At 39.1% G+C, this 17,396-nt stretch overlaps 1 protein-coding gene across 2 annotated transcripts in view; it reads left to right on the top strand.

Moving 5' to 3' along the window:
• PHLDB2 (pleckstrin homology-like domain, family B, member 2) overlaps window positions 1-17,396 on the top strand; it is a 248,940-nt gene that overhangs the window by 185,943 nt on the left and 45,601 nt on the right. For both annotated transcript variants that reach the window (XM_011969732.1, XM_011969733.1), the window contains 3 exons: window positions 1,323-1,709; window positions 7,348-7,491; window positions 8,564-8,701. In XM_011969732.1, coding sequence (XP_011825122.1) covers window positions 1,323-1,709; window positions 7,348-7,491; window positions 8,564-8,701 — 669 coding nt within the window. The remainder of the gene's footprint in view (window positions 1-1,322; window positions 1,710-7,347; window positions 7,492-8,563; window positions 8,702-17,396) is intronic.

Here is a 17,396-nt window from a genome sequence, read left to right as displayed (position 1 = left end):
TGAAATGAGAACAGCAGTCCAGTGACGCTTAATATTTTTCTGCTTTATTGCTGATAAGCAGTTTGGAAAATGTTTTTCTATGGAGAACGTGTGAAGCCTCTTCTCAGTGTGGTAAATGTGATCACAACAGATGGTTTTTGTTTTTAGTTCTTTTTTCACTTTGGCCTTGGAATTAACGTGAAAGGTAAAGATGTTGAGATTTCCTACCTTAAGCAATGCTGTCTAGGTTTATGAGAAGCAGAGAAGCATTCCGTAAATTATATCCTGTTGCTCACAAACTATATAATTAACTTAAAGTTCAAAATCATAAATATCTATCTGTTGCATGGGGAGTCTGGTAAGAGTGTAGTAATGTTATAGACATCAATGGCCTATGTATTTATTTTTAAAAAACAAATTTTATTTTCTAGCTAAATTAATCAAAGATTTAATGACCTCTGAATTTGAGTTACATCCGGGTCTATCTGGACTTAATGTGAAATGTTCTTCATTTTAGTGCAACATTCTATCTTTTTTACAATTTTAATTATATAAGAAATTAGTAGAGAAAGACCATTATATGGTGACCAGGCATTAAAAAGTTTTGAAAATTTTCAAGAAAAAAAATTGAAGACATAGATAAGTCTTTTAAATTAAAAGATTCAGTAAGTAGCTGTTTTTGTCTTTGTGGGTCTAGCACACAGTCTAACAGTAGGATAATATTTAGGAAGTTAGAGAATTAATTTTAAGCACAAATATTAAGTCAGTAGTGATGAAAAAGCTAGATATTGTTGAAGGTAGATAAGTAGAGGGTGGGAAGGAGGATAGACAGGAAATGGAGATTTAAAAAAAAAAAATGAGTTTGGTGCAATGGCACGTGCCTGTAATCTCAGTGACTTTTGGGAGGCTGAGGCAGGAGGATCACTTGAGTCCAGGAGTTAAAGTGAGCTATGATTGTGCCACTGAACTCCAGCCTTTGGGACAGGGTAAGACCTTGTCTTTCTCCCTAACCTCACCCTTCAGAAACCTGGGGGAATTGATAAGTCATGAAAACGCTTACTGAGTGCTGATGGGTGCTAGGGCCAGCCTGTGATATACCAATAAAGGGGAGAGAGTAGAAGCCAGAATTGAGTTTGGCAGGAAAGTTGGGCATTGTTAAACCCCATTTCACCTGGATCTTTAAATGCATCAGTCAAAGATTATGAAAATCATCACCAGCCAAGTGTTTGTGGGTTTATGTAAGGAATGCAAGCACCAGTTGTCCCAGCCTCTTCAGTCTTTTTATTTGGAGTTGTGGTCATTCTCACAAACCCCCTGACCTCCCCCTCCTCTCTGTGTTCTAGGAGAGACAGCGTCTGGAAACCATCCTCAGTCTCTGTGCTGAATACACAAAGCCTGACAGTCGCTTATCTACTGGGACCACTGTGGCAGATGTGCAGAAAATCAACAAGGAGCTTGAGAAGCTGCAGCTCTCTGATGAGGAGTCGGTGTTTGAAGAAGCCCTCCTGAGCCCTGACACAAGATACAGGTGCCACCGGAAAGACTCTCTCCCTGATGCAGACTTGGCAAGCTGTGGGAGTCTCACTCAGAGCAGTGCCAGCTTCTTTACCCCCAGGAGCACCAGGAATGATGAACTACTACTCAGCGACCTCACCCGGACTCCGCCACCACCATCCTCCACCTTTCCGAAAGCTTCCAGCGAATCCTCTTATCTAAGTATCCTACCAAAGGTAATGTTGGCCCAGCAAAGACATTAAGATTTAAGGCCTAGGGCTGTACATATGCTTTGACATGGAAACTGGTGATTTTATCAGGCTGATTATCCAGGATGTTTTCAGTAAAGTTTCAATTTAAGAGGTCATTAGCTGAGCAAGGTGCAGCAAATTAGGGTGTTTACTGTAAAGTAACACATTTGCACTGTAAAAAAATGTAGCAGCACAGAAAGTAGAAAGAAAGAACATTTCTCTTGTCCCTGCACCCTTTCAGTTGCGCACCTGAGTAATAAGCAGGTGTAAAACTGGTGCTAAAATCATCTTACCTGCCTTCCTAATATTTTCTGTGTATATATGGCTGTTATAGGCATAGACAGACAGACACACATACATAGTGTTCTGTACTTTTCTTCCCTCACTAAATGCCTTGGGCATCTTTCCATATTAGTATACACAGCTCTACCTCATTCTTTTTAATGACCAATTGCTTTTCTTTTGTTTGCAACTACCATTTATTTTCAGGTTTTCTTGCTAATAAAATCCATATGCAGCAAATATTGTCGCATATATATATTTGCACAATTCTGCAAATGTGTCTGTGGGATCACTTACTAAAAGTGGAATTGCTGGGTCAAAGAGTTTGTGTATTTTCCATTTTACTCAATATTTCCCAACTGTACTTCCAAAAGACCATATTAAAAAAAAGAGCCTATATATCCAGGTGACACTTATGACTAAGTTTATATGCACACCTTGTTCTCCATACACTTGCCAAGGTTGCATATTGTCAAAATTTTTCAATTAGCCAAATTGATAGAAGTTTAATTTGCTTTTCTTTAATTATGCATCAAGTTGGGGATCTTTTCATATTTTTAGTTATTATTTGTAATTTGACCCACTTATTCATGTTCTTCACCCATTTTTTAAATTGTTTTATTTGTCTTGTATTTTACTGAGTAGTAAGAGCTGTTTGTGGTAAGCAGATTAGCCTTTTATCATAAGTAGTCTTTATTTTGACTTTATTTATATTTTTTGGACATAAAAGATTTATTTGTACACATAAGTACTAGTCTTCTGGTTGTGTATGTTGGTTTAAAAATGTTGTCATTGGTCGGGCGCCGTGGCTCATGCCTATAATCCCAGCACTTTGGGAGGCCAAGGCGAGCGGATTATGAGGTCAGGAGATCAAGACCATCCTGGCTAACACGGTGAAACCCCGTCTCCACTAAAAATACAAAAAATTCCCCGGGCATGGTCGCGGGAGCCTGTAGTCCCAGCTACTCGGGAGGCTGAGGCAGGAGAATGGCGGGTACCCGGGAGGCGGAGCTTGCAGTGAGCCAAGATTGCGCCACTGCACTCCAGCCTGGGCGACAGAGCGAGACTCCGTCTCAAAAAAAAAAAAAAAAAAAAAAAAGTTGTCCTTTGAGGATTTATTAAATGGAGTTTAAGGAAAAATCTTTTTAAATGTTTTTTTCTTTTTCTACAGGACTCAGAACCCCAAAATCTTTTGTTATTACATTTTTTTCACACAGGTTAAGAATTTTTTTCTACAACAGTTTAGGTTTTAAATTTCTCCACTTTTAATAATGATTTGAAGGAGCTTACAAAGAAAGAGCTTACAATAAAATGAAAATTTTATTAGACTAAAATTAGAATAACAAAAATAGTAAATAGGAAAAAGCAGATACCGTATTCACGAGGTGGATTTTCTTATTTAGGAATAAGTAGGATTAATGCATTGATTTGCTTAATTCACAGTTACTATTAAGTTCAACTGTGAGATTCTTTAGTTAATCTTTTGTTATAAGAGCAGGACACATTGACTGTTGAAGAGAAAGATACTGTCATGGTACTAAATCCTGGCAGTAATTTATCACATGGACATTATTCAGGGGAGTTTGTGTGTTTGTTTAGCTACAGCAAGACTTTTACACTGAATGTTCCTAGTCAGAAATCCTTATCTACGTAATGAGTTTTTCCATTATACACATCAGGACTTTGGACTGTTGAATACATGTTGGAGAACAATCCCTTCTTTTTTCTTTCTTTTTTTTTTTGAGACAGAGTCTTGCTCTGTCACCCAGCCTGGAGTGCAATGGTGCGATCGAGGCTCACTGCAACCTCTGCCTCCCAGTTCAAGCGATTCTCCTGCCTCAGCCTCCCGAGTAGCTGGGACTACAGGCGCACGTCACCATGCCTGGCTAATTTTTGTATTTTTTAGTAGAGACGAGGTTTCACCATGTTGGCTAGGCCTGTCTCGAACTCCTGACCTCAAGTGATCCACCTGCCTCGGCCTCCCAAAGTGCTGGGATGACAAGGGTGAGCCACTGAGCCCTACCCATCCCTTCTTTTTGCTAGTGACCGTGTTTACCTTACTAATTCTCAATGGAGAGTAATTCTGAACATTCCTGGTTAGAAACCAGGATAGGGAAGAAAATTGGGGCAGGGAGGAATCAAAAGTTGTTGCTGTTCAGGCACAGTAAATGACCCATCACTTGAGCTGTCCTCATCAGCCATTGGGCTTCTTTAGAAACCCTTGGCTTCCTTTTGATTTTAAATCTTTTCACAGCTTTTCCTTTATGGAGATCTGCGAGTTTTTTGTTAAGAACATTAAGCTGCGTGCTCTCTCTAAAGACTATCTTTTGGAAGACAGGTTTCCTCCTGGAGAGGGCTATGACAAGAATGCTGTTGGTGTGTACATGAGCAGATCTTGGCAGATGTTTTTAATTGCTCAAGCATGTAATTGTGGAATAGGAGGCCTCTGAAGCTTAGTGCAGCATCTGTTGTTGCAAGAGAGGTAAGACTCTGCATCCTTTAGAGGCAGGAAACATCAAGGACACCCAGGTTACCACACAGCAGCGTAGAAAGAGTACAAGTGAGGGAGGCTGATGGGTTCCAAGAAACACTTTTTTTACTTATGACTTTCTGAAGTTAGATATTAACTTGAGACAGCAGATAGGAAATTCTTTAAAAAAAAAAAAAAAAACCTCCTATTTGTTTCGCATGCTCTTTCTCTTCAATTAATTTCCACACTGGAGTATTTGCCTAACAAAGTACAATGTTAATAATCGATTTAGGGGTAAATGGAGAAGAGAGGAGTGTGAAAAACACTGTAAGTTGACTTAACTTTACAAAACAATCTTAATGATATATAGGAAACCTGAGAGTTACCGATCAAGAACTTGCTTTATGTAACACTTACAGATGCTGATGACTTTGGAAATATGCTAATTTTAGTTGGCCTCTGTGAACCACCTCTTGAGGTAAAAGTTGTCTGGAAAGTGGCTCATCTTTCTGCTTTTGAGTCCTTTGCACCCCTCTCTCCTTTGGCTGCAAAAGGGTTTTAAGAAGAAATCTGTGAAAAAGGGGCAAGCAGAAAGTGTCGTTTCCCCTAACATCTCTCCTCTTTCCTGTGTGGATCAAGTTTCCCCAAAGATAACATATTAGAGGATGCACATACACGTGTAATGTGCTTATTAAAACACGTCACTGTTAGATTCCTGTCCATTACTGGAAAAAAAAATTCCCAGAGAAATTAAAATGAAGGGCATATGTTTAAAATTACAATGTTCTCTGTCACTGTAAAACTGAAAGCTACTCAGTGGCTACCACACCTTGGCTTTCTATTGGTTTTCTTTGGTGAATAAATGAGATTACATTGTCCTCACCCCCATTCTATCATAAAGCGTTTGGTTTTAGAATACTTCCTGGAGATTTTGCTTCTTATAAATAACTTAGAAAAAAAAAACACAAACGTTTCCTAGATGGCATTTATTGCTCTAAACAGACTCTTAAGTTGCCTATTATTAAACATATCTATTGTGATAAACTTTCTAAAAACTTTGAATTATGCAGGTGATTCCCACTATTAACCATCTTTACCCCCTACATGCTTATAAAGTTTAGAGTTTTGCAGATTGTTCTGTTGTTGTGTGTTTTTCTTAATGCCTTGCGTCCACCTGTGAGAGAGGTATCTTTAAGCCATGTTGGAAGTAGAAACCTAATATGTAATCTTGACCCAACAGGATACTGCCCTTGGTGAGGCTTTCCTGCCAGGATTACTCACAGTGATTCTGGAATGCCATTTCACTGTTGCAGGCGTTCCTCACGGCTTAAAACAGGCACCTTAGTATTAGGACAATGAGCTTTATTGTCTGTGATAAAAAGGTCAACAGTTGTTTTATTAGTTGATAAGATATATTGCATGTAAGATGACAATTAAAGGGCTAAATGTCAAAGCTTGGAAGAGCTGCTTAGCTTCGTCCTAACAAACCTGAGGTACTAAATGCTGAATCGTTGAATCACTTTAAAAAGCTACAAAGTAGAGTAAAAAATATAAATATGAATAGAGTACAGAATATGACATGATGGATGGCTTCTTAAATGTATTATCAGAATTGTCAAATAAATTAAGTGAACCTAGTGAAGTATACTAAAGTTAATGGGTTTTCTTGGAGGGTTAATTCGAAGTTTTTTTTTAACAATTAGTGACAAATATTCAGTAATTTACTCAACTGGGCTGCTTTTTTCCATTTTCATTGTGAAACTGTATAATTATTGACTTGCTGATCCAAAAAAACTACTTTTTCAAAAAGGAATAATTTAAATAAATAATATTTTCATACTAACATACTAACATATAGTATATATAGAACGATTGGTCTCTACCAGGTGATATCCAAGATAACTAACCTGAAATTCTAGAAAGAAGAGGCTATTTGTAATTCACTCCATTCTCTTCTTGAACAATAAACAGTCACATTTTGACTGTGTGTGTGATCTACAATATTGCCCTCTTCCCTGGGCATCTGTCATCGCTCCATTCAGGAGTGTAACTATGCACTCTCTCACTTAATTTGTTTCTTGACTTTCTTATTTCTTGCCGATGAACCAGTTTTTCCATGAAATTATTTTACGAATGGTGGCCAGTGTCCTGTTTTAGGGATTGTCTTACATGCTATATAGCAAGAAGGTCTATAGGACAAAGAGAGGAAATTGTGCACTAACACCAAAACGAAGCATCAATTAATTTAATACTGAGTGTGTAGTTTTAAGTCATTTTATGGCTCCCCAAAGTAATGTGCCCTTGCTTTTCTAACTTGTGTTGAAAAGGAAATACAGAAGCCTGAATGCTCATTTGCAGATAACCCTAGCAGCGAGACCGAACAGTATGTCTAGAGATTCAAGAGGCTTTTGTAGGAGATGTCCTCCCCTGGAAGATGGGAGAGAATATTGTGCTTGTAATGACCACAGCATCATGCCCAAGGGATCCCAGAGGAAGATGCCACAAGTCTTCTGTCAGTTCTAGTTCTCTGTTACGCTGAACTTTCTCTATAACTTTGGAAAAGTCATCTCAATCTCTGTGTACCACACCTTTCTTATCTGTGTAATCTCTTAGTTCTTTTAGCTTCAAAAGGATATGCACTGATGAATTGAAATTGGTTTGTCTGAACTCCCCTGAGAGCCTAACTGCTGAGGATGGCATAATGTGGGAAAAACACATCAGAGCTCTAAGCGTGCAATTTCAGGGATGCTTTTAAAATCTACACAGGCATGGAGACTGTGAAACACTAGACCTGTGGATGGTTTACAAGTCAAGTTAGGAAATTCTAGAACTGAAGTGTGAATAATCCATTTCTGTATTGATTAATCGCAGACCCCAGAGGGTATAAGTGAAGAACAGAGATCTCAGGAGTTGGCTGCGATGGAAGAAACCCGGATGGTCATTCTGAACAACCTCGAGGAACTTAAACAAAAAATCAAAGACATAAATGATCAGATGGATGAATCTTACAGAGAGGTAAACTTTTTTACCCTCTTCCCTTTTTTCTTGCTTTCCTTTAGCCTAAAAATATTGCTGCTCATTCATGCACAGGCTTTGGAGTCCAGATACATAGACATCAACATAAGCAAACCCATTTATTCAGTGGGTTCCCTGTTTAGAGTAAAAATACCCTTTTTCTACATTCCTTTTTTTCTGTTTTTTTTTTTTTTCCAACCAGATGAGATAAACATATTAAGCCCTCTTTAATGTACTTTATGAATCTTCAACCAACTTTGTCTTAACTAGTATGTGCTTTCTGACCTAACAGAGGATCTGTCAGCTGAGGTGCCCTGTATTTACATTTCAAGGTCAAATGCAGCAAATGTTTTCTGAACATGCTTTACTGTGAGTTGGATATCACATTGGCACCATGATGAAATTCACACACGGATCAAAAATAGATCCAGGTTTCTAGAGGTTTGGAAACCAGCGGGGAGCAGACAGACACACATTGCATAACCATAATAGAAGACAGTGGCAATTTTTATGTTACCCCCATGGCATGAGAAGGGGCACGTAATTCTGCCTAGGGAAGATCTGTGTGTCTGTCCTTACAGATGATACCAGTAGGCCCTTAAGTGGTTAGGGGACTGCTCACCTGTTGTCTTGCGTGGAGATGCTGGAAGCCCCTCCTGCTGGCATTGCGAGGAATGCAGAGCTCACATGCTGGGCTCGGGTAACTTTCTCTTCCCATGCTCTAGGGACAAAGAAAAAAAGACGTGGCTGCTCCCATGGTGGTTTGTGCTTGATCTTGATCCGAAGCAAATAGGCAAAATATCCTTGAGAAGTGAGCCGAAGAGGGATTATAGTAGAAAAGTTAAGTGATAAGATAACTAGTTCTTTTAGTGAATATATTCTAGGCTCTCTAGCTTTCTTATATGGGAATCCTGATTTCACATGGGCTCTCTGGAGTGTTCCCAGGCACCCGATCTGGCTGCTACAGTATTACTTTTACAAATTTGTAGCTGTTGCAAATGTATCTCTAGGGTGGTCAGTTGAGAATATCCCCAAAGGTGAAACACTTCTGAGCTTTGGTTTGTGTCCTTAGTTGGATATGGAATGTGCTCTTTTGGATGGAGAACAGAAATCTGAAACAACTGAACTTATGAAGGAGAAGGAGATTTTGGATCATCTAAACCGGAAAATAGCTGAACTGGAAAAGAACATTGTTGGTGAAAAGACCAAGGTAAAAGAAAACTATATTCTGATGCAATTTTTATGGGCAAGGTGGTGGTCCCAATTGATTGAATTTAAATGTTGAATGGGTTACTGTGGTTTTGGATTTGTGTGTCATGTTCCTGGAGACAGTGGCACTAGAGAAAAATCCTAAGATCTTACATTGTCAGAAACTAAGAACTGCCAGGTACTGGGCAGCTGATGCTGAGAAAGCAGAGCTCATATAATTTGTGAGCCGACATTCCTGGCAGCTTTATCCTACTTGAGATGAGTGAGTTGTTTGTTTGCTTTTTTCGTTGGCCTTTCTGCTTTTCTGATTCCATTGTGTTTTTTAAGTAATTTTTTTAGTATACTGAAGTTCTTTACCACTGCTGCCCTGTAGGGATGGCTCAAGCAAATTCAAATAGGGTTGCCTCATTTCTTTTCATTTTTCTGTGTATTAAACAGATGAATGAGAATCATCCATCTCACCTGCTTTGCCTTGCTATTGTTTTCAATGCAAGTGCACTGCTTGTTGACAAATGTATTGGAATTTCTAAAATTTTCTTCTGGGGATAGTCTCACACACTGCCAGAGAAAGCTATCTGTGAAGCACAGTTGGCACTTATCTTGGAAGAGGTCCTGTGTATACATTTTGGATCACAACCTGAATGGTGGCTGATATCTATTAGGGAAAGTATGAAAAATCACTTGCAGATTTTAGAATTCAGGATGGTAGTTGGGTTTTTGGTTTGTCTGTTTATGTGTTTTTTTCCTCTGGGAAATACACATTACTTTCCTCTCCCATTCTGAGTGAGTTAGAGCTGAACTAAAAATAAAATTCTAATAAAACTAAAAATAAAATTCCAATTTGAGAAGGAAAAAGCAAATAAGCTTTAACACATTCTTCCTGACTCAACATGTTCTCCACTAAACTGAGAAAAAGAAAAATTTTTTAGTTTGAGTAAGTTCTGGTGGTAATGTGTAGAAAGTATTTCTGCTGAACGTGACTTCCTTTTTAGGCTCTTATTTGTTTAAGACCTATAAATAATGGCATTTGATCTTGATGCCAGAGAATGAGCTCAAAGCGATGGTCAGAAATAAAAGTCAAATTAAATCCTACACATTAATGCTTGGTTGTCAGCATGTCAGAATTAAACTGCACAGCCTTTTCATATTAAATTTTATGGATGTTCTTTCTGTCCCTAGACTTTTAAGTAGTATTCGGGTAGTGGGTGTATTTTTCTTAAAAGGCCAAAATGAAGTCAAAGATTTGACCGTCTTAAGTCTGCAGTACTGAAGGATTCAGTTAATGGCTATGCTTTTCAAAGATTCTGCAAGAAGCCTTCATCGGAGATGTCACATGTCTTGTGTTAATGTTTTGCTGTCAAGTAAATACTAATTAAATTAATAGTAGAGTAGTTTTATTGCTATTTATGTCATATTGGAAAACTCATGCAACATAGGAATTGGGTATCATGTTCCCTGTGAACCCTCCTGCCATCCTAATCCATGTAGTTATTTATTTTGTGTGTCTCACATATGGCATGGCCTACAGATTCTATTTGTGTATTTCTCATTAGTATCAGATTCTACACAAAGTGAAGCAAATTGAGCCAATGTTAAATCTCACTTCCCAGGGAAAGTTATGTTATATTCTCAAGGGGGAATTCTCAGGTGGAATTCTACAAACATGGTCAGAAACAAGCAAGGAAGCTGCCTCCATCCTTCCTAATATTGTTTTGATGACTTGACAGAGGCTGTGCACCAGAGAGCGGACTACAGGGGCTTGATGCATAGGACCAGCTCATACAGCTGTGAGGGAATTAGTTGGTCTTAGAAGGTAGGATTATTGTCTGTCATTACATCATGTGAAAAATGGCAGAAACTGGCTTAGGGTGAGGAACTCCAAAAGAGGATGTGGGAAGTGGAAACAAAGACTGGTCTAAATGATGTTACTACATATTCTTGACAACTAAACTCAAATAGAGACTCAACACAGCTTGGCAAAAACATTATTATGTTTCTCAAATAAATGTATTCCACCATTTAATGACACAGCTATTTCATACACTCTGTTCATACCCCTGGCCCGCTTTCGTCCCTCTGGCTCAGAGATCATCTTACCACCTGCTCCACAGAGAAATCAGAAGCATCTCATCTTCTCACAATGAACGGGGGCTCCCTCCTTCCATCAAAGACCAGTCCCTTTGGATGTGCTCTGGTTGTCATCCCATCCCACCTTCTTGAGGTCTTGAGTGTTTCTGTACCCTCACCCCCTGGGGGCAGTTTCTCCCTCTTTACTGTCAGCAGGCCAATATTATTATTTTAAAAATAAATTACTACTTGATTCATTAACAATAAGCTACTACCTTATCTCTTTCCTCTTAATCATAGCTAAACTTATTAAACAATTTTCTGGCTATGCTGTGTCTCCTTTTCTTCATTTTCCAATTGAACATTCTTCCCACTCCAGTTGGCTTAGACCTCTACTCCTGCATCTGATTTTCTCCTGTTAAGACTACTAAAGACCTCAGTGCTGCCCAGCCTGCTGGGTGCTTTTCAGTCCCCTCATGATCAGACTCCTGAGCGGCATTCAGTGCAGGGGACAGCTCTTTTTCTTGGCACTTCTTCACTGTCTCCCTTTTCTTTGCCTCTCTATACCACAGTCTTCTGGTTTTCCATCCATTTCCCTTTACCTCTTTCTCACTCTTTATCTCTGATCTGAACTCAGTTCTCTTGTACCCTCATGTCCTTCTATAGCTATGGCTTCAAATAACTTGCGTATGCTGGTGACTATTGTAGGGATTTCTCTAGTTCATAACCCCTTTTTGGAACTCTGACTCATATCCTGTGCCTACCTGACATCCCTACTTGGATATTTCATGGGTATTTCCAATTGAACACACCCATAACTGAACTCTTGATCTTATCTTTTCCCTTGCCTTCCACCCTCCACCCTCGATCCTCCAGTTTTTCCAACCAGGAAATTGCATCTCTATTCACCTGTATATTCAACAGAAACCTGGAAATTGATCTTGACACGTCTTTCCTTATCATCCCTACATTCAGTTGATTACCAACTTATTTCTCAATTACTTCAACATCTCTGCATGTCCACTAACAGCATTCTCTTCTCTATTATGAAAATCTCTTATTTAGTCCACTTCCACTTGCTTTCCTTCAATCCATTCTCTTCACAGCAGCCAATGTGATTAAAAAGAAGAAATTAGACCATATTACTGTGGTTTGTATCACACTGTGCTTGATTATGCATCCAAATTCCTAGTGTGATCTGTCACCAGCCTTTCTGTCACCACCCTCCCATTCTTCACAGCACTCTCACAGTCACCTTCCTTTCTATCTTTCTATTTGTTAAAAGATTCATCCTCCCCCAACCTCAGTCCTTTGCAGATACTGTTTTCCCCTACCTGGAATTCCCTTCCCCATATTCCATGCCTCATTGGTTCTGTCTTTCAGGGCTCAAGATCAGTGTTAGTTTTTCAGAAAAGCCCTCCTAGACCTTTCCAGTTCAAGTTAGATTTTTGTCTGTTGTTCTTTTTACAGATAAACATTTTATAAGTTATGTTTGTTTTGAGCCTACTAGACATTTATGTCCCACTCTAGCCTGTGAAATAGAGGAGGGCACTAGGGCACCGTGATCCACTGTTTATCCAGCCCATAGCATGTGCCAGGATACTGCCCAGTGTGCTTGGGAATACTGTTGTTGGATTTTCCTGCTAATGGCTAGTCCAGGCTGGGCCTTAGCAAAACACTGGGCCAAACACCTGCCAAATAGCTACGTGCAGCCAAGTTTCAGGACAGCTGGGCTGGGCCGCCCGTGTGCACATGCCAGGAGGCCTGTAGTCACACGGCCCATCATGCCAAAGCGTAAGACAGAAGGAGGAAGTGGCCTTTCCCCTTAGGGATCGTGTTTCCTTTTCCATACACCTGTTGCTGTGGTCAGATATAAACCATGGAATGAGAAAAGCAAAACCTGAAAAGATATCTCTGTTGGGCAAGCTCCGATTCAGATGTTGATAGTACATCCTGTAAGCCTGGCTCTAGAATTTTGGAGACAAGGCCGGAGCCGTAGGAAAAAGGTTTAATAATACCTCAGAATGCCTCAGCATTCAATCTTTTATTTTCTATTTTTTATCTTTTGGGATGGAGTCTCTCTCTGTTGCCCAGGCTGGAGTGCAGTGGCGTAATATTGGCTCACTGCAACCTCCTCCTCCCAGGTTCAAGTGATTCTCCTGCCTCAGCCTCCTGAGTAGTTGGGATTACAGGTTCCTGCCACCACACTCAGCTAATTGTAATATTTTTAGTAGAGACGGGGTTTCATCATGTTGTCCAGGCTGGTCTTGAATGCCTGACCTCAGGGATCTGCCCGCCTTGGCCTCCCAAAGTGCTGGAATTACAGGCGTGAGCCACCAAGCCCGGCCATCAGCATTCAAATTTTGATATGAAATTACTGATGTTATTTTCTTGGCTCTGAAGATTGGTCTTTAGTATTACCTCTTTTAGCTGATTTAGGAATGCATTTTATTTTGCACATTCAGTGCAAGTTATCATGATTAGTATTTATTTATATGTTACCATATAAAATATAAACCGTAGGTATACTTATATAGAAAATATAAAATATAGTCAGTTTGTTCTATTAGGTATTTATTGAACATTTTTGCAGCAGTTTCTTGCACTGGCCTTTTATTACCCTTAGGGGTACCACTGTTAAGAACATCCATAAGCCGGTTTCCATCTGACCTTGAGATACATGCCACCTGCTGGTTGTGTTCTCAGATAGTGGCCACATCCCAGATGGAGCCACTATGAACACTGATAAAGCTTAAGCAAGGGTCTAACTCGAACATAAACCTGGAGGGTATACTTATTTGGTGAAGCAGTAAGCAAAGCGACATCACATTTTCTTATAGCAAGTGAAAGAAGATTGGGACCTCTGGTCTAACAAACGGTTTTCATTTAATGGGCCTGGTGACAGAGTAGGGAAACCGCTAGCACCATGAAGCCCAGCTTGGGCAAAGGGCTGACTGTGGAACTGGGTTCCTTCCCGTCTACTCCCCACCCCCATTCCAAGGCAAAGCCTGATCTTAGGGAATAGCTAAGAAGATATGGATGTGTGTGTCTGTTTGTGTAGGTTTTCTGTCTTTGTCTATTTCTAGCTACATTAAAAATTTGAAACTAAAAATAGTTTTTCCATTTCTTCTATTTCTGGATTATCTGTTTTATCGGTGCTTTTTAGCATACAAAAACCAAGTCAGTTGTACCAAAATTAAATAAAATGGTTAAGAAAAGGCTCTGATTCAATAGACATGCCGAAGGGTCTTCCCATGACCCAGATGGTAATCGTTTATCTCAAACTATCCTTTTCTTTAAGGACAAATATTGTGTGTCTTCACACAGATACATTGTTCCATTTTGTAGCCATCCTAGCCTGCACGCTTAAACACATGAAACACGCTTAAAGTTTTGAACTAAAGCTTAAATCATTCTGTGCCATACAACGTGTTCCTGAGTGAAATCTTAAATTCTTTGACTTCCTAATGTTCCTCCAGTAAGCGTATACCACTGTATGTTAAATGGTTAAATCTTTTTTCCCACGATTTTCTTGCCAAAGTACCTGTTACTTCCTCCCCATTCTTCCTTTGGAGCCAGGGAAAGACAGTGAGCCTAGCCCAAAATTCTTCAGCAAAGTGTTAATGCCTCTTGAGTGCAGAACAGGTGCCAAGTCACAGTCAGTGTGCAGCAGGGACCCAGCCCTTCCCGTGCCTCTTTCTTACATTTCAAAGTTAGCTCCCTAGTCAGAGGAAGTGGAACAGTATAATGGGATTTGCGGATTAAATCAATAGGATTCCAGATTGAGGCTATTTTTTTTTCTGGTAGTTGTTTGATTGTATAAGTCCTGAGTTTCTGATTTTCTAGTTTTTGTTTTTCCTATACTAAACATTGATCAATTGTGTGATTAAAATGTCAAAGCCAAAGGAAAGAAATCTAAGAAAGAAATATAGGATGTTCCTCTTCAGAGGCAGAGAATGGTTGGTTACTCAACAATCATTATTTGTTGACACAGGTCTATAATCTTTCCTCTGCAATTCCAAAATCTGAAAAGTTTCCTGGGGGAAAAAAAGTCATTTTGTAAGGTTGAATATTCATAAACAGCTTCAGAAATAGTAACATGTTTGATTAGAGGGTACTGCTCCAAATCTCACTGGAAATGTCATATAATATATGCTATATAATCTGTGTTACCACTATCAAATTCAGAATATTCAGATATCCAAAACGCTTCCTACCTTACATAGTATCATGGACGTATGAGTATGTCCAGACTCATCAAAAGGAATGCTTAAACATGGGCTATGTTTTTGAGTATGAATTCTACTTCAATAAAGCTGTTAAAAGAAAAACGAATTTCACATAAAGATTATAGGCCTAAAATAGTTGCCTAATCTATGAACCTATAAGGAGGCCCGCCTCCCAAATAAAGCCACAGGGTTTAGGAACAGGAAGGAAAGGGATTTTTAGGCCAGATAGATAGGACTTTGAATGGACCTCCCTTAAAAATGACGACTGGCCAGGCATGGAGACTCACACCTGTAATCCCAACACTTTGAGAAGCTGAAGCAAGAGGATCACTTGAGCTCAGGAGTTCAAGACCAGTGTAGGCAACACAGTGAGACCTCATCTCTGTCAAATAAATAAATAAATAAACAAATAAATAAATGAAGCCTTAGAGACTATGAATTTTAACGTATCACTGCATCAATTCCAAACCTGATCCCATGTCTAATGAAATGTGGCGCAAGTGCCTAGAGTGCTAGGTTCTGTGCTAAACAATTTGGAAATTACAAAAGTGGATTTTAATTTTTAGGGAAATCTTCACCTTGCTAACAGGGTTGGCAGAATTAGCAAATAAAAATACAAGAACCTCAGGTACATTTGCATTTCAGACAAACAGAGAATCGTTTTGTAGTGTAATTATGTCCCATGCAATAATTGGGACATACTTAACGTTAAAGTCATTTGTTGTTCATCTGAAATTCCAATTTAGCTGAATGTCTTCTGTTTTATCTGGCAGCCCTACAAGTTAATAAATTTGTAACCTTGAACCATCTCTTTATCAAGTATTGCACACTTCAGTGTGGTAAAATGATTTTTTAATTGGTATTCTAGAATATTCTGTGTAGTATTGAAACTCCAAAGAGTTAGCAAATTAAATTTGTTTATTCCTCAGTAATACAACTTAGAAGAGAGAAAATTTATGTTATTGTCTTCTAACCATGAGATCTAGCAGAATAAGTAGTCTTTTGACAAGCCTTGCGTTTTCAAGATCGTTCAAGATTATTGGCAGCTCGTGTGCAAGTTCACATTCTTTAGTGTAAATTTTTAACAATCCTGATCATTTGTATGGTTAGACGATAAATATTTTGCCTCTGAATTTGAAATGTATCTTCCCTGTCTATATGAATATTGCATACTGGAATCTGTCACAGTTTTTGTTTGGGTTACTTGAGACATTTAATTTAAATGTAAAAAATTGACAATTGGGATATTATTTGTAAGCGAGGGCTTTTATACTGTAAAGTAAAGGCATTGGGACCAAATATTTTACGAATAGTTTTTGGTGGATCCTGTATTAATGTTCTGTATATTCATTAGAAAAATCAAATTGTAGTTCATTGCTTTTGCCTCTCGCATAACCCTGGGTGGCTAAGCCAATGGGTCTCAACCTGGCTGCATATCAGAAAACCTGGAGAGATTTTTTAATGCTTGTTACTAAGCCTTCTATCCCTGGATCTGTAACTAAATTGGGGCCTGGGAAATAGTTGTTCTATTGGTTCTATTGGTTCACATTGTTCTAATGGGTTAACTGGACTGTGCTACATGAGGACAGGATCAATTGCTGTCTTTTCTCTCATCTCCTCTAGTTTTCTTTCAATTGTTATTGGGCAAATGAACAAACAACTCACTGTGGAAGCAAATATGGGCCTAATTTTATAAACTGATTTCTACCTTAATTTACCCATGGGTAACTTACCTTTGTCTGTATATGAATGTGGAACTCTAGAAACGTCAGTCTTAAATATACAAAGTAGGTCAAAACTGGCATGAATTTGTGACCCAACTGGATTTTGCTGGTACATCGAGAGAAGACAAGTCAAAGTGAGAACAGTGCTGTCTCTAGGAAAGTCCCATTCTGTTTGTGGTTTTATAAATGCCCTCTTGTACATCTAGATTTTCCTGGAGTGTTCCAATTCCTACTAATCTTATTTTTTTAATAAAGTGAAATGCGTTAAATTTATTAAAAATGCATTTTAGGCTAGGTGCAGTAGCTCATGCCTATAATCCCAGCACTTTAGGAGGCCGAAGTGGGAAAATCACTTGAGCCCAGGAGTTCAAGACCACCCTGGGGAAAATAATGAGGCTCCCATCTCTGCAAATAAAAAATAAAAAATTAATCTGGTATGGTTGTGTGCACCTGTAGTCCCAGCTACTTGGGAGGCTGAGATGGGAGAATCAATTGATCCCAGGAGTTAAAGGCTGCAGTGAGCTGTAATCACACCACTGCATTCCAGCCTGGATGACAGAGTGAGACACTATTTTAAAAAAAAATTTTTTTTTTTGGCCGGACGCAGTGGCTCACGCCTGTAATCCCAGCACTTTGGGAGGCCAAGGTGGGTGGATCACGAAGTCAGGAGATCGAG

This window comes from Mandrillus leucophaeus, unplaced genomic scaffold (assembly GCF_000951045.1).
Source record: "Mandrillus leucophaeus isolate KB7577 unplaced genomic scaffold, Mleu.le_1.0 Scaffold900, whole genome shotgun sequence".
Lineage (NCBI taxonomy): Eukaryota > Metazoa > Chordata > Mammalia > Primates > Cercopithecidae > Mandrillus > Mandrillus leucophaeus.
The sequence above is the reverse complement of the archived record's forward strand: the minus strand, read 5'-3'. Positions and strand labels throughout refer to the sequence as shown.